Here is a 21,683-nt window from a genome sequence, read left to right on the forward strand (position 1 = left end):
GCCGGGCCCGGCGCGGCCGCGGCCTCCGCCGCCATGTGAAGCGCAGCGGGATGCGGAGGCGCGGCCCGCCCGCCCGCGGCCCGCCATGAGCCTCGACGGCGACAAGATGAGCGAGGACGCGCACCCGGACGAGTGAGCGGGGCGCGCGGGACGCGGCGGGGAAACGGGCGGGGGTTGGGGGGGGGGGCTCCGGGCACGGCGGGGGGGCCGCAGCCCGCGCAGCCGCCATTTCTGCGCGCTCTCCCCCCCTCCCTCATTTGCATACCGCGTTTTCATTCATAAAAAAATAAATAAATAACGAGGCGGAAAATGACCGCACGGTAATTAGCAGCCCGGCGGGGCCGCCCCGTCTGGGGGCGGCCGCTGCCCTCGCCGCCTGCCCGCGGCGCCCCCGGCCCCGCTCCGCAGCGCGGAGCCGCCTCGGGGCTGCAGCCCGGGCCCCCCCCCGCGCTCCCCAGCCGGGATTGGGGGGCTCGGGACGGGACGGGACGGGAGGACGGACGGGGCGGGGGGGGAGGCGGCCGCGCGGGCCCCGCCGCCGTTTTGTGAATAGGAGGGAGGGCGCCGCGCGGTCACGTGACGCCGCATTCATAAATCCGGTCAGCGGCGGCGCCCCATTCACCGCCCCCCCCGCGCGGGCCCCGCGCGCGCCCGTGGGCGCTCTGCAGCCTCGGGGCGCAGCGTAGCCTATGGGTGCCGTGCGTCCTATAGGTGCAGTGTAGCCTATGGGCACAACGTAGCCTATGGGCACAACGTAGCCTATGGGTGCCGTGCGTCCTGTGGGTGCAATGTTAGTCTATAGGGGCTGCACAATCTATGGGTGCAGTGCGTCCTGTGGACGCTGTGCAACCTATGGGCGCTCTGCGTTCTATGGGTGCACTGCGTCCTATGGATACTGTGCAGCCTGTGGGCGCTGTGTGTCCTGTAGGCGCTGCACAGTCTATGGGCGCTCTGCATCCTCTGGGTGCAATGCGTCCTATGGGTGCAGTGCAGCCTGTAGGCGCTGCACAATCTATGGGTGCCGTGCATCCTGTGAGCGCTCTGTGTCCTATGGGTGCACTGTGCCCTACGGGTGCTCAGCGTCCTGTGGGTGCAGTGCAGTCTATGGGTGCTGCACCATCTATGGGCACTGTGCATCCTATAGGTGCTGTGCAGTCTATGGGTGCAGCACAGCTTCTGGGCACTGTGTGTCCAATGGGTGCTGTGCATCCTATAGGTGCCACACAGTCTATGGGTGCTGCGTGTCCTGTGGGCGCTGTGGGTGCAGTGTAGTCCATGTGTACAGCGCATCCTATGGGCACTGCATGTCCTATGGGTGCTTCCCAGTGTATGGACGCTGTGCATCCTGTGGGTTCTGTGTGTCTTGTGGGTGCTGCACATCATATGGGTGCCATGCAGCTTATGGATGCTACATGTCCTGTGAGCGCTGCATGTCCTGGATGCTGCATATCCTATGGGTGCTGGGCATCCTATGGGTGCCATGCAGGCTATGGGTGCTGTGTGTCCCATGCGTGCTGGCGTCCTGTGGCCCCGTCCTGGCCCCATCCAGGCGTGTATTCCCGCCTGGATAACCCCTGGCGGTGCTTTCCCCCCACGAGGATGTTAAAGAAAAGCGTTATTCCAGGTTTACAGGAATAGCTCAAAAAGCGGCAGGCACCAGAACGTCCTTCCTGGCCATCTCCTGGATTTGACAGTCGGAAAAGTGACTCACCGCCCAGCACACCGGCTTAATGCCACATACCGTGGGACGCACCGGGCTTTAAAATGACTTCTGCAGGGCTGGTAAAGCAGCCCCCAGACTGTGCAGCTGGTTCAGAGGCCTCGCGGTGGCCAGCGCGGTGCTGTGCGTGAGCAACGTCGGGCTGCTTGTCACACGCTGTGCGTGGAAACGCCAGCGGAAGGGAAACGGCTTCTGACTGCAGCTCCTGCTTTAGGAGGAATTGTATTTTGGGCACTTCTTAATGAGGAGACTATAAATACAGGTTTATATGGAGCTTCTGAAGCTGGCTAGTTTGAAGTCGGCGCAGTTCTTGCAGGAGAAAAACCAACAACGAGATGGGTTTGTTTCTGTTGCCGCGTGCCATGGCGGGGTTGGCCGGGAAGCGCGCGAGCCAGTTTCCAATAAACCCCGCGGATCCGTTTCGCTTTGGCGAGGAGAGGAGGGCGCCCGCGCGGCGCGGGGGTCCCGCGGGGTGTCCCATGGGGATGTGAGTGTCTGCAGGGTGCCGCTGGAGCCAGGGGGCTGCAGGGGAGGCCGGCACGGCTGCCAGGCCGCGCTCCGAGCCGGCGCCACTGCCTTTGGACGCTGATGCTCCGTTGAGCCCGGCGCGGGTGCCGAGCCCCAGGGTGGTCCCGGTCCGGGCCCTGCAGCCCGTGGCTTCCTCCCGCTCCGCGCTGATGGATAGCCCTGCCGAAGCCAGTGACTCATCCCTTGTTTTTCACTTCGGCGGTGGGTGAAGCGATTTCTCTCTCTTTTTTTTTTCAATCTATATGGTGCTCAAGGCAATAAGGACGGGCTCTCCCGATAAGTTTGCTCGAGCTGTCAGAACAGTGGTGCTATTTGCCCTACATATCTGGCTCCAATTTGCATAGCTATTCCCGCTTCCCTGAGCGCGGGGAGCAAATGTCAGCAGCTGCCTTGCAAAGAAAGGGCCGCTGTCAGGGTGCGCTCTGAAATACCCTGCTTTGGGTGAATTCAAGGTGTGGGGGGCGATTCTTGCTCTTTTGGGGGCATCTGTGCTCTCTAGCAGCGCTGCAGCGTTTGGAATGTGTAAAACCAAGCAGGCAGAACAGGGTGCAGGGTGCTGGGAACAGCTTGGATCCTCCGGACTGCACCATCCAGGATCGATACTTGGAGGTCAGCCTGTCATTGCGGAGCGCGCGCCGCTTCCCGCCGCTCCGGCCCAGATCCCTTGCCGTGCTGCCGGCGGTGCCGGGACCTCGATCCGCGGGGGAGCCGGCGTCGGAGCGCCCGGCGCGGCCGGCGATTCCGCGGGCTTCCAAGAAAGCCACAGGAAGTAATTAGCTGGAAAAGGTCAGCGGACGAGGAAGTGTGGGAGCCTGGCGCCGCGGGCATCGCGGCGTCTCCCGCAGCCCGTGCCCGGCTTCTCCTTCCCGGAGTGTCTCTGTGTGTTTGGATGGGGCCTGGGGCCGTGCGCGTGCACAGCGAGCGCCGCGCCGAGCGGCACGTGCGCCGCGTTGCCGTGCCGCGTTGCAGAGCGCGCCCTCGCTCCGGGTGCTGCATTTTTCCCATTCCAGCCCAAGGGAATTCAGCAGGACTCGTGCTAGTTTGTGCTCTCGCTGCTCCCCAAATCCCACTTCCTTCCCGCGCTGGAAAGGGACCAGCGGGCGCTCGCTGTGCCCGTGCGGCGGCCTCGCAGCCTGCGCCTCACGCTGGGAAGAGAACTCGTTTCTCCCCATTTTCGGGGCGGCTCTGCCCCTGTTTCTTTGGTAGCTCTAATAAGTGGCTCGTTCAGCTAAATTTCTGTGGTCCCTTTCGGCTGGGGGGGGACGTGGGACAGACTGTGTGTCCGGACATCATTGCGCACAAATAGGACAGGAAGCGAAGGGTTGCCAAAATATAACTGTTTATTTCTTGGCCTGAAAACACGGCTGTTTAAAATATTACATGTAAGTAGCTGCTTGCTTCGGTTCCTTGGAGAGCCTGCTGCTCATGAGGGAACGGCTCTATCGGATGACAAAAATAAAGAGACAAAAATAAAAACCTACCCGTTTCCTCCTCCTGCGTTGGGAGCCGCTGGGGAAGGAGCTGCAGAGAGGAGCATGGAGACGGCGTTCGGAGAGCGCTCGGCCTCCTCGGAGCAGGGATTTGGGGAAGGGGATCGCACAGGAACGGGGAGCACAGAGGTTCCCCTGCCCATAAAAGCTGTGAGCAGCCAGACGCCTTCGTGGTGCAGGCTCGGGGCGCTGCCCAGGGTTTTGGGTGAATCTTTATAAATACATATATTTATAAATATATATATATGTAGGCACTGGCTGGCAGGAGCGCTGTGAGCAAGGAGGACACAGCCCTGAGCCTCACGGCACAGCTAAAGCGTGGCCCCGGGTGCGGGATTTGGGCTTGGGAGCTGTGCTGGACGGGAAACAGGTGGAAAAGGAAAGAGTGCCGGTCGGGCCTCTCGAGAGGGCAGGAGCGCTGCCCTTGGCACCTGCAGGCCGATTTGCCCGCGCTTCGCTCTCGGGCCGGCCTTTGGGAGCGGGTTTGGGGCCGGAGGAGCGTTGTGCGGGCAGAGCCCCCCTTTCTGAAGGCGGCAGGTTGTCCCCAGGCCATGGACCACCTCCGTCCTGGGCCTGTGCCGCGCGGCTCGCCGCCTCCACGCTCCTTTCCTGCTGTGTTTTGTGCTTGTTTTCTCTGTTTCCCTTCCCATTTGGGGTCTGTCCTTTCCCCTGCACGCTTCCCTGTGCTCTGCTTGCGGCTTTTTCCAGGAGCCGGCCAGCTGCAGGATTCAGCCTCCGGCACAGCTCCTTTTCCCGAGGCCATGGCAAACAGTGGGCGAAAGGAACCGCCGGCCGCCTCGCGCAGCAGAAGCCTCCCCCTCAGAAGTAAACGGTGTTTTCTCAAAAGCAGCTATTACAGAGCACACTTTCAAGGCTGTGAAGGAGCTCGTGCCAATAGCAGGCAGGTTCTACCTGTTGCATTAGGTCGAAGTGGAATTAAACCCCGATTGCTTTTTTCTTTACTCTGATTTGCTTCTTCTTTGGCTTTTTGATTAACCTTCTCCTTTGACTTTCCTTCCTTGCAACGTACCCCTCAAGAGCTGTGTTTTGTCTCTGGAAACACTGAGATTTTTGACTCGTGTCAGGCACGGGAGCCATCCAGGTAGCCCCGTAACTCTTTAGCATGGGCTAACATTGGTGGGAATTGATGCACCGTGGCTCGCTGCGCGCTCGGGACGAGGCAGCTCCCGCCTCCGAGCCGCAGCCGCCCTGCGCCGCCGTCCTCCACTCGGAGTCTCTCGGCCATTTATGCTTTTGCACCCATTTATTTATTAACACACCCTCGCTTTATTTATTAGCAGCTTATTAATTGGTGGGAAGCAGTTTCGGGGGAAGGTATGAGGTGAAAGGAAGCCAGCCCATAACCGCCTTCTTGCGTATGCCCGTTTAGTTTTAGGGTAGCTTTTTTACAGAGAGCAAAACGTCCTCCCAAAAATAATCTCCTTGCACTTAACAGCATGCAGCAGCGCGCGCTCGTGTTGGCGAGAGCCGGGAACCGGCTTCGCCCGGGCTCGCTACGCCGGCCTCCACGGACGTGCCTCAACACTCCTGCCTGTTCCCAAGCCTTGCCAAGGCTCCTGGCTGCTGGTGCGGTTTGGCGAGCGCAAAGCCGTGCCCCCGAGCGCGGCTGCGGGCGCGGAGCCGGCGCGGCGCAGGCGGGCAGCGCTTGGCGAATGCTCCGCTGCTGCTGCGGGAAGAGCCGAGCCGGGAGGCCGGCACCGGGATGCCCTTGGGGGAGCAGAGAGGCCTCTCCTTGCATCCTCCAAAGACTGAGCAAAGAGGCAGGACGCAGCTGCTCGGGCTGCAAAGCTCCGGCTTCCTCGGGGAGCAGGGAAGAGCCATGGGGAGACAGCCGAGGAGTGAACCCGGCCGCCACTGCAGGGCTTCTGGAGCTGCACGGTATTTACAAACAGTCTGGCTCTTGACAAGAGAGCTGGAAGCCTCGAGCGGTCCCGTGCAGAGCGCTCGCAGGCCGTTTGCTCTGCTCCTCGCTGGATTTGGGGTGTCCTTGCTCCGTGATACAGTCCGTTCAGCGCCCAGAGCTCAGCCAGCTGCATCTCCCTGTCTTTTGCTCTCACCGTGAAGCCGGGGCCCTAGGAGGGGAGACGAGGACCCTTATTTCTTTACGTGCCCTCACTGGATGTCTGCAGTTTGGTGGCCTAAGCACAGAAGAGCTGCTGAATTGCATCGAGTCTTTGGAAGCAGCAATTCTGCTGTTTGCATTTCTTAGATGCGTGTTGTGTTCTCAAGCAGGCAGGGAAGGCTCAGCAGCTGAACTAGAGAAAAACTTCATGCAGGACCTTTTTGCTATATTTAAAAAGAAAAGGCTAAGGTGTGATTCATACAGGTTCTTAAAAACTTGTGTGAGTATTTCTTTTTCCTGGGGGGGCCAAATGTGTTTGAAAGGTGCAATTACAAAACGAGAAGGCAGCGTGTGTTATACGGGCAAGGACAACGTGTGGATTTTTGCAGTAAAAACACCTAACACTTTGCATTTTATACACTTTAGCGGCTTACATCTCGCTCCTGCTGAACCGTGGGGCTTGTGGTGAAGCATCCCCAGCCTGTGTATTTGTGAGGCACGGAGTACAAACCTTGCAGCCCTGCTGGAGGGGAGCTGGGTGCGTGCGCCGGGAGGGCAGTCGCGCAAAGGCAATCAGGAAGTTCTAGAAATACCCTTTATAAACACAGCATCCTACAGGAAGAATGTTAAAGCCCAAATAAACCATTTTCCTCTCTGTATATGTATACATAAACCGTTACCGGTTTGCAAGATCTTATCCGATCCGAGATGTGCCTTTTTACAGTAGTTCCGAACACAAATCATTCAATAAATATCAAGAGTTTGCTCGGAGCCGTGTGTAAAGGCTAGCTGGAGAGCAAAGCTCCCTTCTCCTGTGGGCGCCTGTAGCATTTGTACGTGGGTCTGGGCTTAGATGGTGGCACTTGGTTGTGTTGTTTTTCCATCAGTTGCAATTTGAGGATTCAGTGAAACACAAGTTCCATGAAAATTTCATAGTAAGAAAAACTAGCCAAGTGTAATACTAGAATATTTCCCTTTCCGGCTTCCTTTCTGCTCCTGAGAAAGGGGGAATAGTGCTTCACAAAGCCATTTACAAGAGTGTGGTTCTGCATGGTCTAGTGCTGAAGTCTAGTGGACTCTAGTGAGATAACCAAATCTAGTCCTCCCAGATGGGTGCCGTGTCTCCATGCAGCCAGTGTAGGTGGGATCAGAACCGAGAGGCTCCTTGGCCACGTGAGCACCCACCTCGTGCCCATCGCTGTCCCGGGACCTGCTCACCCTGTGGATCAAGCAGTTGGGTGCTGTGCTTGCACACGGGGCTCACCTGGGAGGAAGGTGACAGCCTAAAACCCAAACACCTAAAGCCCAAACACCTGCGACTCGGCACAGTTTGAGTGTCCATGGAATTGCTGAAAAATGGTTAAAAAATAGTGACTCCTGAGGGTGGCCACTCCTCTCTGGAGAGCAATTTAGCAGCTGCAGCAACTGCTTTTGCTCCGTACTCAAAAAGAGGCTACTTTCAATAGAGGTTTTTGGAGGAGATGAGAAAACTTCATCACAGTTTTTGACTTAAGCAATCAAAGGTGGAAAAACGGGCTCCAAGCTGCTACTTCGCTGCTTTGGAAGAGGGTCTGGAGCTGCCGCGTCTTGGAACAGTCACCTGCAAAGCAGCGGGAAGCAGCAGACAGCACGTGCCATGTGCTTCAATGGATAGTTAAAAAAAAGAAGTCATTCAGTGGATTTCCAAGGATCTGGTTTAAAACTGACATGTGTGTGCCGGAAGGAGCATACATTCGAAAATGCATTTGAAAACCAAGGTAAATAACCACGGGCATTGCTCTGAGGACAGTTAATTGTGCTAACTGGAGTGTGGCACGGTGCACGTGGAAAGAATCATCTCCCTGCAGCGGGGGAGGAAGAAGGGAAGACAGGATGCCAGAGCAGTAACCCTGGCAATGGGACATCTTGGCATAAAACATACTCATACCTCTCTATTTCTTTGTCAGCAAGAGGATTCTGCTGCTCCCTGAATTTTGAAGTAAAAATAGCTGCTCAGGTTGAGAAAAGGGACCTCCCTGAGAGTGCTCTCCGGCAGCAGGGCTGAGACGTACCTTGTAAAAGCACCTTGGGACGTTCTGTAACGGGAAGGAATTCCTTGCTGAACCCAGTCTTAAGTAAATAGGCACGAGGAGGTGGCTGAAGCATGAAGCCTCGCGGTGGCTGGTGAGGGAGGGAACACCGTGTAGAGTTCACCGTGCAGAACAAACACGAAAACAAACAATGCTGTGTCTTGCAGACACTATATCTTGCTAGAAGAAAGAAGTCCAGTGCCCAAAGCGGTACTCGAGGTCTCCTGCAAGAAGTACAGAAAATGCTAACGGGTGTATTAACAGCACAGGAAATCAGGGAATGCTGCCCTCCTCATCTCCTGGTTCCGAGACTTTGGGGACGAGTGTTGATCTTTGCATCTCCACCAAACTAGGTCTTGAGCAAACTCACTCACGGGGCGAGCTGCCTGCTGCGGTCCCCAGCGGGGCCGGGGGTTTATGTGCGGCTCAGACACTCACTTCTGCTGCTCACTTCAAAGAAGGCAGGTGCTCATTGAACACCAGACAGGACAACGTAGATTTTCCTCCGTCTGTAGGTAATTTGCTCCTACCTCATGCATTTTGAGATGCTTGAAAAGTACATGTCTCTGTCAGTGAACCTCCCCAAGTTGGTGCACTGGGAGACTTTGCTGTTTCCACATTTAGCTTCAAATTATAGACCAAAAGGCACAGAAGTTTAAAATCCATTTCTGGAGGATGTGTAGCGTAAGTCGCAGGGAAGTCGTATGAGCAGCCTGCCTAGGAGAGCGAGTCTCCTTTCACAGATTCACAGAATTCACAGAATATTTAAGGTTGGAAGGGGACCTCTACAGATCATCTAGTCCAACCTTCCTGCTCAAGCAGGATCCTTTGCAGATCCCTAGGCTGGTGAGCTGGCAGAAAACTAGAGCGTCTTCTTTGGAAGGCTCCAGCGGAGCCATGTGCCTGGTGGACACCTGGTTGAGGTGCCTCTTTTGCGATACAGCTCATAAAGAGGTTTGGAAGCGTTTCTCTTGATACCAAAGGTATATATGTGAAAAACAAGAGAAAATCCAGTTTTCTGGAGCAAAGAGGGGAACGTGGCTCCCTGGAAGGTGCTGTCTCGCTCGGGGCTCTCCAGGCAGTGTGGAAGCTGCAGTGGTTTGTACTGGAGGAGTTTCTTTGCCTAACAGAATAGAAGAAACTGGAAAACTTGTGCACACTCACAGCTTTGCATGCTCTGGTTGTCTGGCATTTAGCTTGTGCTCAAAGCCAGAGACTTTACATTTGGGAAGGAAATCCAGATTCTCCAAGTACAGACTTTGTACATTGATTTTATTTTGGGACAGCTTGCGTACGGGAACTTTTTGTAGGAGCATCATTCACAGCCTAAGCAAGACAGGGAATACGCTGCCCTCCATGCAGTAATTAGCTGTAGCTCTGTCAGGCGGCTTGTTTTGGAAGCCCAAAGGTGGTTCCTGCCTGTCCGTCCCGTGCCGGCCAGCGGGAGCAAAGCGTCGCTGTGGCTCTTCCTCCCTGCCGTGTTTGGGGTCTGCCTTGTCCCGTGGGTCTGCGCTACGTGGGGCAAGGCCTGAAGTAGTTTTCTGCACGGCGGGTACCGCAGACAGACCCCTTAAACCCGGGTTGGATTTAGACAGTGTCACGCATGGCGCAGGCTTCTTGACTGTGTTGTGTGGCGTTGCCACGTCGGATTGGGCTGTTCATGGGTTCAGCTCAAATTCTGCGGGTAGTTTTTGCCGTTTGTCTCTCTCCAGCTTGGCGGGACAGGTATAAATGAGACAAGCAACATCACGCTGTGTCGCTGGAGCGTGTGACACGGGTGCCAGCAAGGCAGGAGCGGGGCAGGATGGCTCTATTTATTTATTTCAGTGGGGCAATGCGCTGCACGCGTTCCTGCTTTTGGCTAAAATTAACGCCCTCTCTGCACCACGGGCTGCTCTCCCACTCCATCCATCCCACTGGGATGGGGTGCCACCATCCCAGGCATGAGAGACATGTGGTGCACAGGAGGCTGGGGCCGCGCTTCAATTAACTGTTAAATGCTTGAGCCTGGTACGTGTCCTAATTACGCTGGAAGAGTATGCTCGCCTCAGGTGGAGCGCAAGCCTGCCTTAACAAGCACCGGGACACCAACCAAAAATTACTCCGTATCAAAGGAAAAGCTTAAATTAACCTTACAAATCCCGACAGCGTGGATACGGCACCTTTAACAGCCTGTGGCCGTGGATTACGGCGTTGCCAGCTGTTGGCACATTAGAGCTAATAAACCTCTGCTCCGGCAAAGGGCCGCTCCCGGGAATGCCGCGAGCGCCCCGAGAGCCGTCGGGGCCGGGCCCGTTGCACAGGCTCCTGCATGAAGAAACCCGGCGGGTTTTGTGTGAGGGAGCAAAGATCCCCGGCTGCAGGGCCTGGGGAAGGGCTGCCAAAATCGTGGAGATGGTTCCTCGTCAACTGGTTGGAGCCCAGGGTGTGTCCCGGCCCTGCGGAGCCTCCGGAGGAGGCAGCTCCTTCATCTTCTGCCTCCCAACAGCTGAAGGGCAGGGGTGCGAAATCCTTTGGCAGGGGCTCGCGCGGGCCGGGACGCCGCCGGCGCGGGGTCCAGGAGGAGGAGGATTGTTGGAATAGTCCCCGTGGCGGCGACAGCTGCTCGTGGCAGGCATGGCGGGGCATGGGGCCTAGGCAGCCGGGCCAGGCCCGTACGCCTGCCTTGGCATGGAGGACGCCAAGGCCATGGGCCCAACGTGCCATGGAAGTTTGGAAGTTTGGATGAGCGGCTTCTGGGGCATCCCACGGCCTCTTGGGATACTCCGTTGTATTTTACTGACTGGAAGCCTTGGGAGATACCTTAAGGTGGATGTTTTTTTAGGAAGCATCGTGCAGTTTTTGCCGTTTGCAATGTTGGTGTCCCTCCCAGGCATTCTTGGCGGGAGGAGAGGTTGTTGGATGGCGAACGCTGTGGGTATCGTGGAAAGAAAACCGCGTCCTCCGACCATCCTGGTATAGGGCCAGGCAGAAGGAGGCTTCCCAAGGCTCTATTCCCTGCCTCAGCCCCAAGGCCGAGGAGCTTCCCGTGTCCTCCGCCAGGGAAGGGCCACGGACGTGACGTGCCCAGGAGCCTTCCTGTCCCTCGGAGAGCTCAAGGACAGGATGTCGGCGGAGACGCGGCCCCGCTTTCCACGCGCTCCTCCTGCATGTTGGGGGGCTCCTGGAGCTGCCCAGGTTCCTGCATGGGCACGGGCTTGGGAGGCCTCCCCTCCCGTCCACGGCCCCGGCGCCTTCCCACCTCGCTTCAACACAAGGAACCGTCTTAACTTGCACCACGGTGGACGTTGGGAAGCACCAAAGTACCCCAGAAGTGCCCCAGTTGAAACCAGTTACTTCAATGGACAGACAAAAAAAAAAAAAGAAAAAGAAAACCAACCATGCACAGTATTAAAGATTGAGGTGACAAGAGCATTTCAAAGGGGTAAATTTTAAATGAAGCTGTTTTTGAAGATTGCACTAAAGTGCGTTTCTGTAGCGATGGCTTCCCGTAATCTGGCCATTCTGTAAGTATGTTTGAGCTTAACTCTTGCATGGGCATTAAGGATGTGTGCCCAGTATTGGCTGTAAATGGAATTACTGACTGTTTTCACTGCAAGAAGCCCTGGTTAGAAGTAAATAAGTTGCTTTAAGAAGTTGCTGGATGAGGATGAGTTGATGCAGTGTCTCCACCTCCCTTCCCTCCACCCCTTTACAGGGAATAAAAAGAAAAAAGGAAAATGGGATGTGAGCAAGTGGTTGCCTTCTGGGCTGGGGGGATTTGTGGGGTTTTGGGAGGATTTATGGCACTGAAGATGCCCTCTGCATCTTCATGGGACGCGGTAATTCCCGGTGGCCTTCCCGTTACCTTCGTGTGGCCCAAAGCCAAGGCGCGAGCGTGCACATCGCTTTTCTTGATGGTCTATTTAGTGTCCAGACCCTTAATTCCTGACAACATGACTTTAGGTGGGCATTTTGACCTGCTGGATGAAGAGCACGGTGGAGACACCAGGCCCTTGGGTGACGTAGTGGCTCTAAATGGTGTGGAAAAGAGAGGAATAGAGAAGGTGGCCGGTTTGTCGTGTGGCCTCCCCGGGCCGGTGGCTCTGGGGCCTGGGTGAGGAAGCTCTGCAGCTGCTTTTGCATAGAAAAGAGTGTGGGACCTGCAGATGGAGGCCTTTGCCCGTGGCTTGAGCTTCGCAAAAACAAATATTCACTCAAAATAACATAAAAAAAAAAACAAACTTCCACTTCTTCCTGTTTTTATAGTTTGCTTATTTCCTCAGTGTCATGATTTCGTCTCCTGTACAGTAGATTATTAATCTACAGAGGATCAGGACCTTCGTAGTAGTATTTCCTGTACATGTTTATCCGTCTCTTTAACAAATTAGTATCTCCTTGTTCTTTTCTGAGTTTTTGCAAAGAGTAGGAAACTCTCCCATAGTAATACCGCTATTTTTTTGCCAGAAAAATATCTAAATGAATCGTTGCCAGGGGTTAAAGTACTTTTCGTATGACTTGGTCGATGGCATCCTTTAGGACATGTGCAAGTAGTGCCAGATTCCAGAGGTCACTATCTCTGCGTTGCTTTTGGCTTAGCCTTGGTTCAGCCAAACAGAATTGGCTTGGTCATAAGCACGTCTGGAAGTCTCCCATGGAAGTGTTACCTGGAACTCTAGGAAAGGGCTGGAGGTTCAAGAGGACCATGGTATTTGCACGGCGTTTGCTGGCAGGAAGGTGCATGCAAGCGAGCGCTGCTTTGGTAAGCTCAGCCTTTGTCCTGGGGTTGTATTTCTCCATGGAGGGTGAGGGTTTGGTCCCGCTACCTGTGCATGGTGCAAAGGAGCTTTTGGAAAAAAGCTTTTTTCCTTTGGCATTCCTTGTGAAGGCCATCCCTAAACCCGTGTTGTTGAGTGCTCTGCAGCGTGTCCCGACGATGCCAGGGTGCCGCAGAGGCTCCTGTGCAAGCCCGAGCCTAAGGAGCCCGCGCCAATCGGGAGAAGATTCCTCAAGCGTTGGTGCAGTTGGGCCAGGGTGATGTTGGGATGAGCAGCTGGGGCAGAGGGTGATCCATCACACACGAGCGTGGCCAACATGCGCTCGACCATCAAGCCTCTGCTTGCCTTAGTTTGGAGGCACAACCTGCCCACCCCATGGCTTAATCCTGGAAATAGCGCTGCGGACGCTGGGAATAGCCTGGCCTCCCGGCTATCCCGTTCCCGCCCGCATCCCGTTCCCAGCAGACGGCCCGGCCTCGCGTGATGCTCTTGGCACGCCGCGCTTCCACGGCAGCCTTGCGTCGGAGCCAAAACATCCTGTTCGCGCCCGGGCCATGGGACTCCCATCTGTTTACACCAAGGCACCGCGGTGTTCGCGGCGCTCGCTGCCACGAGCGCAGCCTGCAAAAACCTTGTATTTTTCCCCCCTTTTTGTTTGCTTTCCGTATTTTGCAGTCTGACGGCACTGGTTACTTCTTTGGGGATGTCTGCTCTTAGCAGAGCGCTGAGGAATTTGGCTCTTCTGGGTCTTCCCCCGGCAGGTTGCTGTGAATTGGGGTGATTCATCCTCACGCTGGTACCCACCGTGTTCCTACATGTGTCCTTTTAGAGCAGAACTCACCATTTTCAGCCTCCCTCCCTACGTTTTCCCCATTTCCAAGACATTCATGGGGCAGGTGCACATCCTAAACAAGAAAGCCATGCGTTCATAATCAAATTGGACGATTCACTTTAAAAACAACCACAACAAAAAGTTAGCATCCAGGGATAATTCTGCAAAACGTTGAATTTCATGTTCTGGATAAGCTGGAGTTAAAACCTCGCTTAAATCTGGGTTTCAGGCGGGGAAGAAAGGCTAGTTTGAATGGAGATAAACGCTTGTGGTTCCATTATCATGTGCTAAGCATGCAGAGGGGATGTAACGCAGCTTGAGAAGCTGAAAGATAAGTGGGAAGTTGAAAAAGGTCCTGGTAAATCGTGTTCCCTCCCTCCTAAACATCACCCCGGAGCTGTTCCTGCGGGGGCGGCGGGTGAGGATGAAAGGTGACCACTTGCTTCCCACAGCTCCCGAGCTCGAGAAGGATAAAGTTGCCTTTCGTCTGGGCTCGAGAGTGCCAAAACGGAAAAATAAGCTTTAAGATAAGGGTGGTTTTTTTTAATTTTATATTTTTCCTGGGGGTTAAAAGCAATCTTAAATGCAGGGTGGTGGCCTGCAGTGCAAACACTCTGGTGTTAGCTGTTGCTAGAAGCTTTCCGACCGGGTGTATTTTCCTTGTCAGCTGTGCTGGACACTGGTGCTTCTCCTGGCGCGTGCTGGTAAATCCACAAAATTGCAGGATCTGGGCTGATCCTGCAGAAGGAAATATAGGCTTGCCTATTAAGTATGGGCTCGCCTACTGCCTTTTCACCATCCGTGAGCAGAGGTCTCCGTCGGCACCGTGCGCCGAGCACCGCGCGCCGCCGCAATCCGCATGGCTGCGGAGTGAGGAGGGGGCTGGCAGGAAGCGCCCGTGCTCCCAAGGCCATCCCGCTCCGGAGGGGACGGAAGGCGGCGGCGTAAACAGGAAAGCCGCGGCGGCGAGCGCGCCGGGAAGCCGAGGCAGCGCCGGGAAGCGCCGCGCGCCCCGCCAGCGCTCCGGAGGATAAAGCACCCAAGGGTGGGAAGTGGCCGGTGCTTGGACCGGTGAAAAACGGCCCGGGTCTCCCATTAACAGCAAGTTTAAAAATGCTATTAAAAAAATAACAAAAAAAAGTAAAACAGGCAAGCCACTGTCACGGAAAACCTCCTCCTAGGGAAAGGGCAGGGGATAATAAGGCAGTAGTAGAAGATAAAAGAGGATTCGGGCTTTAAAAGCGTTTTCTTAGGAGTTTTGTGGAGTCTTCATTCCTTGAGATGTTCTGTTGCAGAGAGATGGGAATGAAGCATCTGTTAGACTGGACTGGATAGAGCTAAAATGAAGCAGAAGTTTGATTTGGGAGTAAGCAAGCCAAGGTCTTTAACTGTGCTGTGTGCAAACTGGTCTTCCTCTAAGGAAGGGTCTGTCTGAGGGGTTAGATCCCTGAGTCCATCCATCCTTGGGGCTGAGCCGGGCTCAGAGGGGTCAGCACCGGGCACAAGGCAAACGCGGGATCGCTTGAGTACTTAAGCATTAAAAAATAAGGAAGGAGGATGGCCTGGTGGTTGTGCCAACAGCTGAGGAGAAGATGGAAATCCACCCTGTGCCCGGGCACTCGCGCGGAGTCCACGCCGCGCGAGTGCCAAGCACGATTCTAGATTTCCTGTGTTGTTTTCCAGCTGTTTGCCCGTGCACCAAGCAGGAAAGGCAGAAGAGGAGGGTCATTCGGGGCAGAGCCCAGGAGGCCTTTTCGGTGCCGAGGGCCCTGGTGTGCGTCACAGTTCCTTCACCTATAAGAGCCGCTTGTCTGTTGGAGCCCCACGCTTAAGAAAAATGAGAAATAAAAGAGCTGTACAAGTTGTTAGTCATATTGAAGGGGCCTTCCTGAAGGAATGTGTAGATAAATGCCTTGGCTTGTGCGGTTGGAAGCGGCAAAGAAGGGTTGTCTTCAACATGCCATGGTGGGTTGGCATCTCCTCGTGGTGGAAAAGGGTTTCAGGTGCGCCAGCGCCCGGAGCCCAGGTAGACGTAATGGTCTGCAGCGAGCGCAGCCGTCCACGCTGGGTGATCCCCAACACATCGTTAAAGCAGCTGAGATCATTCCTGAGCATGAGTTTTTATGCCTTTTCCCCCCATTTTGGCAGTGCTCTCCTTTCCCCTGCGGTGCGGCTGGATTCAGGAGGAATCATTCCCTCCGTGGCTGGGTCCCACAGTTGCGGTGGACAGCAGTGAAGGGAAGCAGGTGGTTCTGCTGCTTTTTGGTTGACCGTGTTGGGCTCACACGCTGGTGAGGACCGAAAACCAGGGCCCAACCTGCCCAAGCTGTTCTCTGTATGGACCAAGCACTCGGTAACAGTTAGAACAGCGTCTTTGTGTGTCGTGATTTTTACAAAAAAAGCTTTTCTCCCCGACTTCTCCTGATCCTGGGGCACCAGAAACACAGACGACTTTGCAGAAAAAAAATCCCTCGTGCAAGCCTGTGTGTCCCACTGGAGCAGCAGTCCATGGAGCAGTGGGAAGGCACGGAAACACACGTGCTTTGGAGAGGTCCAAATGCTGAAGCCACATTTTTGAGATGGGATTACAACGTGGTTGATTCAAAGATGCTCAAAATGGACTACCTATCTTTTATTTAGCTGGAGTAGATATCTTTTATTTAACTTTTCTGGCTGTAACAGCAGGGCTGCTGCCAGACTTGAAGACGAAAGTGCAGAAGCAAGTTGAATCCTTGCACATCCTCGCAGGACTAGCCTTGAAGTGGAGCTATATGTTTTTTAAAATGCATATTTATGTTCTATTAACTGCTTGGATATCAAGGTACACTGACCAGCTAGTGAGTTGTCCATTGATGACCATTTTCCACCAAAGCATAGTACCAGTCCCCCATTAAATTAAGGGCCTTTTTGGGTTGTATGTTGGGCTTGAAGGAGAGTAAACAGAGCAGTGGCTTGATGCCCCTGTAGCCGAGTTAAAATGTTGTCTGCTGGCTCTAGCGAGGCCTTGGGCTGTAGCTGGATTCCCCCCTTGTACAAAATGCAGCCAAGCTGTCAATAGGTCCGTCTCCTCATGCCAGTAGGTCCAGCTACTGGACGCGGTGGAGTTTGGGCCTCGGCGGGGTCCAGCTCGGTGCTTCGGAGGTTCAGAGTTGCCCTTTTGGAGAATGGACGTGATTTGGGAAATCCTGTCTGCGAAATTGCGGCTCGTTCCTCCTCGACAGCCTGTACCGAAAGGTGACTTTTGTGCACCATGACTTCAGCCACTTTTCCCTCCCTTGAGAAAAAGTGATTTTTGCCCACGGAGCATCGTTAAAATGGTTTGAATTTGAGAAACCAACAGTAGCCAGGCCTGTAAACACCTCAGTCGTCCTCTGGTTTAATCATCAGTGTAAATTAGTTCGGAGATTGGGCAGGTATTTCCAGAAGTTGTATATTCAGGGTCGCAGGTTCTTGCTCTTAGAGCTGAGGTTGTTCTTGGGTGACATTTTAGCTTTGAAAACACAGGGGGAATTTAGGGAAGATCATGTAATGTGGGGAGGAGCAGGAGCTGAGGGGGCTGGTAGCTCATGCAAGCAGTTGGGAATGTCCTTAGATAGGTAGGAGCTGCTGGAGAGCTCAAGGAAGCCATGGGGACTTGGGTGTTGGACCGGTTGCTGGGCTCGTGTCCGGATGGATGTGCATGCACCTCACCACCTATGTGCAGGATGCTCTTTTACAAGCCAAATACCCCCGCCAGCAGCGTCCCTGGGGCAAAGTGCAGCCCGGCTTACCCACGGCCTTACCCCTGCTGTCAACTTTGGACCGTTTGAACCGATAAGAGCGGCTGTATCCGAGGGCTCGGCGCGGCTTCCCACGGCCGGGGCGGCGTGGCCTCTCCACGAGCCGTTTTTCAAGAGCTGCCTTGGGCGTTTATGGCCGTCGTAACGATCGTTTTATTTTTTCCTGAGCCTATAAGCGGGGTGGGGAAGCAGGGATCTTTGGTCAGCTCGTGTGCCTGCGTCGGGAGAAGGAGGATGTTGAAAATGAGTAATGATCCGCCAGGCCTGTAATATGCAGAATAACTGGGGGATGACTCATCCCGCACAATGCAGTATATCCGTCAAGGAGACTGAATCATCCATGGGGGGAAGCCACTTCTCAGCAGCTGGTACTCAGGTCAGCAGAAGACGATCCATTTTATCCGGAGGCTTGCAGTGGCAATAATGGTAAAGCAGAGCGAGACGGGGACAAAATGTAGAGGAGATGGCATCCCCTAGCAGGTACGTGGGCTCTGTCGCTGTGTGTGATCCCATTTTCCTGTTCTTTCTCTTTCTCTCTTCCTTTTTCTCTCCACCACATCGCCCCGGCTGCCTCGGCAGCCCTCCTGAATCCTTCCTAAATCTGCATGTAATCCGTCGGTGGCGACGAGTGGCTTGTGCAGAGCACAGGCTTCCCGCTGCATGGGTGTTTTCCTGTTTTGGTTTCCAAAAGCAGTGCCTCTAATGGGCACCCTTCCTTAAGCCCGGCCTGGAAAATAGCTGCTGGCAGGGAAACCATGTCCCTCGTCTGGCTGCGTGTCCCTGCGTGCGGCCGGTCCCCAGCGTGGGTGGGCAGGGGGTCACTGACGAGAGGCGGCAGAATATGCGTGAAAATGCCCCGTTTGGGGCATCTCGGCATGCAGGTTATTTTAAACACGGTTACCTGGCAAAAGATGGAAACACTTGAGATTTACAAGGCAGAGCTCTCCGGGATGAGGAGCTCGCGCGGGTCCCCCGACCTGTGCCCGCAGCCTGGGGCTTCCTGGAGCCCCCCGAGACTTGGGGCATTTGGGGCACCCGCAGGTCCCGTTTTGCAGGGGTAAAGCCGGGATTTTGAAGGGGATGAAGCTGTAGCCGCCGTGCACGGCCGAGTGGTGCCCAACACCACCATTCATCCGCTTGCACAGGGCTGCTGTAACAGAGGGTTTCACACCACATAAATGCCACAGGGGGAAAAAAACATTAAACCTGGTTGTGTCCTGTGGGGCGTTTGGGTGGGATTTTCCCTTAGTTTCATTTATTTGTTTGAATAAATGAATTCAGGGTGCGGGTCTCATGCAACTACCTGTTTGGCTGCATGTGCCCTTATGCACTTTTTGCTTATCTTGCATGCGTTATAAAACAAATAGCATCTGCCATGCGCTAACAACTTCCTGCCTTATTACGGTAACTGATAATATTAATTAGTGTTGCTTGCAATTTGTTCATATTTTGTATTCTTACGCAGAAAAAAAGTCCTAGGGCTTGAGCGTGCAACTTCTCTCTCCGCTGTGTGCATGCTTAATGCTCTGCAGGATTCATCTTTCAAATACGTTATCACATTAAATTGGTGGGTTTTTTTATGTTTTTGACTTGCTATTTCTTAAAACTTTCCCATGTATATTGTTGCCTGCAACTATAATGATTTATTGCATAATTGAACCATCAAACAGTTTTGAGGAAAGCTTTTTTTTTTTTAAAAAAAATAATTTACAGTCACTGACAAACACACTGCCTTGCAAAGCTGATGTGGGACGAGTTCCAGGGCATCTAAGGTGTCTCACTAATCACTGAAGTTCATTGTGAATTTAAAGCTTTCCTCTTCATCAAGAGTGGTGGTTGCTCATGAAGTGGTGCTTTTTGCCTCTATCCCAGTGATGGATATTGGTGCTATCCAAGAGCAATGGAGATGCACTGGCCTGTAAAGAATATGCAGGTTTTCTCAAAATAATATCTATAAATATTTTTGTCATGACTTTTGCTGTGATTTCTATAGCTCTGCATCTAGCCCAGTTTCAAGAATATACCACAGAGATGCTTCCAGTGCTGCTAATAGTAACCTCATCTACTTACCAGTGCAGAATTGCGCTTTAATTCAGCGCTGGTTGTGTGATTTCCTGGGAAATCCCTTAAAATCCATGGAGCTGAAGCTTCTCCATCAACCAACCTCAACTTCTCCTGCACCATACTTGCATGCTGCTTTCTGAGAGGCTGTTGGTGGGGTTATTTGGGGTTTTGGACAAGGACATGGTGGGGATAGCAAGCAACGCCGAGGTGCAGCCCGTGCCGTGAGGTCCTGCTCCTCCTCGGCCATGCACAGCTGGATTTATAGCACAGGGACCATAGCACGGGAAGGGGGACAGGGAATGTCCCTCTTGCATGTCCACTAAGGGCAAAACCGCCCTGCAAAAGTCGCTGTCCTCTCCGAGGCTGGTGCTTTTGTGTGTGTTGTTGAAAGCACGCGCACACAAAAGCAGCTTTTCCATGTGCTTCCTGGAAGGGCCTGAAATATTTATGGGATTATGAAATCCCATTTGAGCAAATATGATAGAGCTGTTTCTCGTAATCTGAGTAAAATCGTGCTTAAATGTTTAGCAAACGTTTTGGTGAAAGGATTCCTTTGTTCGTCGCTGCCTTGGCGTTGCAGGGAGATGCGGAGGTGGGTGGCAGGATGGTTGCAGGTGTCCTGGGCTTTTTTCTTTTGGAGAAATCCTTCCCCTTCTGGAAAACAAGCCAACAAGACTACTGTTCATCTTTCCTACTATGGGGCCTGATGAGCAGCCCTTCTAATTATCCGCAGCGCTGCAAGCAAATCCAGATGTGCTGCCAGTTTTTATTCTCCATGGGGCTGCTCTACACCCAGGAGGGCATCGAAGAAGGAAAAGCAGCAAATTTCTGCTGGGGGCTGGAAGCAGTTCTCCTCGTCCTGTTGCCCACAGGTCTTATTCACATCCTGCCCGCGCCTACACGGGGACTATCACACATGTACGTCTTCAATCCGTTGGGATTTGTGCCTTTTTTTCACTTTCCTTGGCCCTCAGCTGCTGCTGCAGAAGAGCTGGGGATAATGGAGAGTGGGATCATCGCAATGAATCCTTTCTTTTTTCTTTATGTTTTTTAAGCCTACTTTCAGACATTTGCAATGCAAGCTACTGGGGCAAATGGCTTTCCCAGCCACGTGCATTTTAGCAACATGCAAAACTGCAGAGCTGCAGGATGGCAAACTCCCTAGAATTCCCCTCATATGTTACTCAGCTGCTCCTGCCACCGTTTCCTAGCTTTTCCCACCGCCGGAAGTCAGCTTGGACTTTAACCAGGAGGTTTTCTCCTCAACCTGAAGGAGGTTTTGGGATGGAGGACGGGGTGCCCTTTCCCCCTGTGCAGCCCCAGCACACGAGCCAAGCACTCATTGTCTGCAGGGCTGTTCTGGTTCCCTAGTTTCTTCATAAAAGGAAGGAATGTTGAACTATGTCGGTGTATTTGGATGGCGAGAAATACTGGAGAATGAGGAGTAAACCCTAAAATGGTAGATCTGCATAGAGGCTGCCTCTCAGTAGTGTTGTATTAAGAATAAAAGAGAAGAATATAGGTTGGATATTCACTACATTGGAGATCTGTTACAGCTGCAGTATTTTTGTGTTCCAGGGTGATGACATACCTGAGCTCAAGGAAAATGTTAGAGGCTCAAGCCCTTAAATGCTTCCTCTCCCTTTGTCAGTGCTGCCTTTGTGAGCTGAACCATCCCCTGCTGAAATTTGGCAGGTTTTCCTCGCTTTCCTACCTGCTCGGATGTAATATCGGGTTTGGACAGTGTCACAGATGCCTTTTTCCTCTTTTAGATACTTAATGAGAAAGCTTCAAGCCTGCTAGAAACCTCAATGGTGTCAAAATACCAAACTTTATTTCGCTGTGCTCTTACTTATTTCAACGAGTGCTCTTACTAAATTGTGAGTGAAGAACGCTGTTCATAACTGCAGGTATTTCACTCTTACTAGGGGTTTCAAGAGCCGAGCATCGGGTCAAGAAAAGGGACCCAAAGAGTTGTGGTTCTTCATGGTTTCCCTCAAAAGGCAGGTGCTTTGTGGCTGCAGGATTGAGCTCCTCCAGTGTCACTTCCAGCAGTCACTCGGGCAAGATCAGATTCCTTCCTTAAATATCCCTTCTTGGGATATTTAACTACAAAACACCTTAGATACGATATTTGTAATTGCTGCCTTTGAAGCACAGCAAGAAAGGAAGGAAAGTGGTGATGGATGGGGTGGAACTGCTCCTTCTTTCACAAAGCTACTGCCTTAAGACTGACTCTGCCTTTTAAGAGCAGTAGTTCTCTGATAGGGAGTGCCGTTGCCGTGCCCCGCTGGAAAACTTCCTGAGAGATACGAGTGCTTTTTAATGCCAGCACTTGAGTCCTTGGAAGGCCCGAGAGAG

The 21,683-nt window shown here is 53.6% G+C and overlaps 1 protein-coding gene across 2 annotated transcripts in view; it reads left to right on the top strand.

The window, feature by feature from the left end:
- Window positions 1-62: 62 nt before the first annotated feature.
- The window catches only part of SPRED2 (sprouty related EVH1 domain containing 2), a 40,040-nt gene continuing 18,419 nt past the window's right edge, over window positions 63-21,683 (top strand). The window contains exon 1 of one of the 2 annotated variants that reach the window (XM_026034008.1): window positions 63-132. In XM_026034008.1, coding sequence (XP_025889793.1) covers window positions 86-132 — 47 coding nt within the window. In that variant the 5' untranslated portion in view covers window positions 63-85. Of the gene's footprint in view, window positions 133-17,715; window positions 17,739-21,683 lie in introns of those variants that run through there. The other variant, XM_026034009.1, reaches the window with a different exon arrangement.

Source organism: Nothoprocta perdicaria, unplaced genomic scaffold (assembly GCF_003342845.1).
Source record: "Nothoprocta perdicaria isolate Ctin4 unplaced genomic scaffold, notPer1 scaffold_138, whole genome shotgun sequence".
Lineage (NCBI taxonomy): Eukaryota > Metazoa > Chordata > Aves > Tinamiformes > Tinamidae > Nothoprocta > Nothoprocta perdicaria.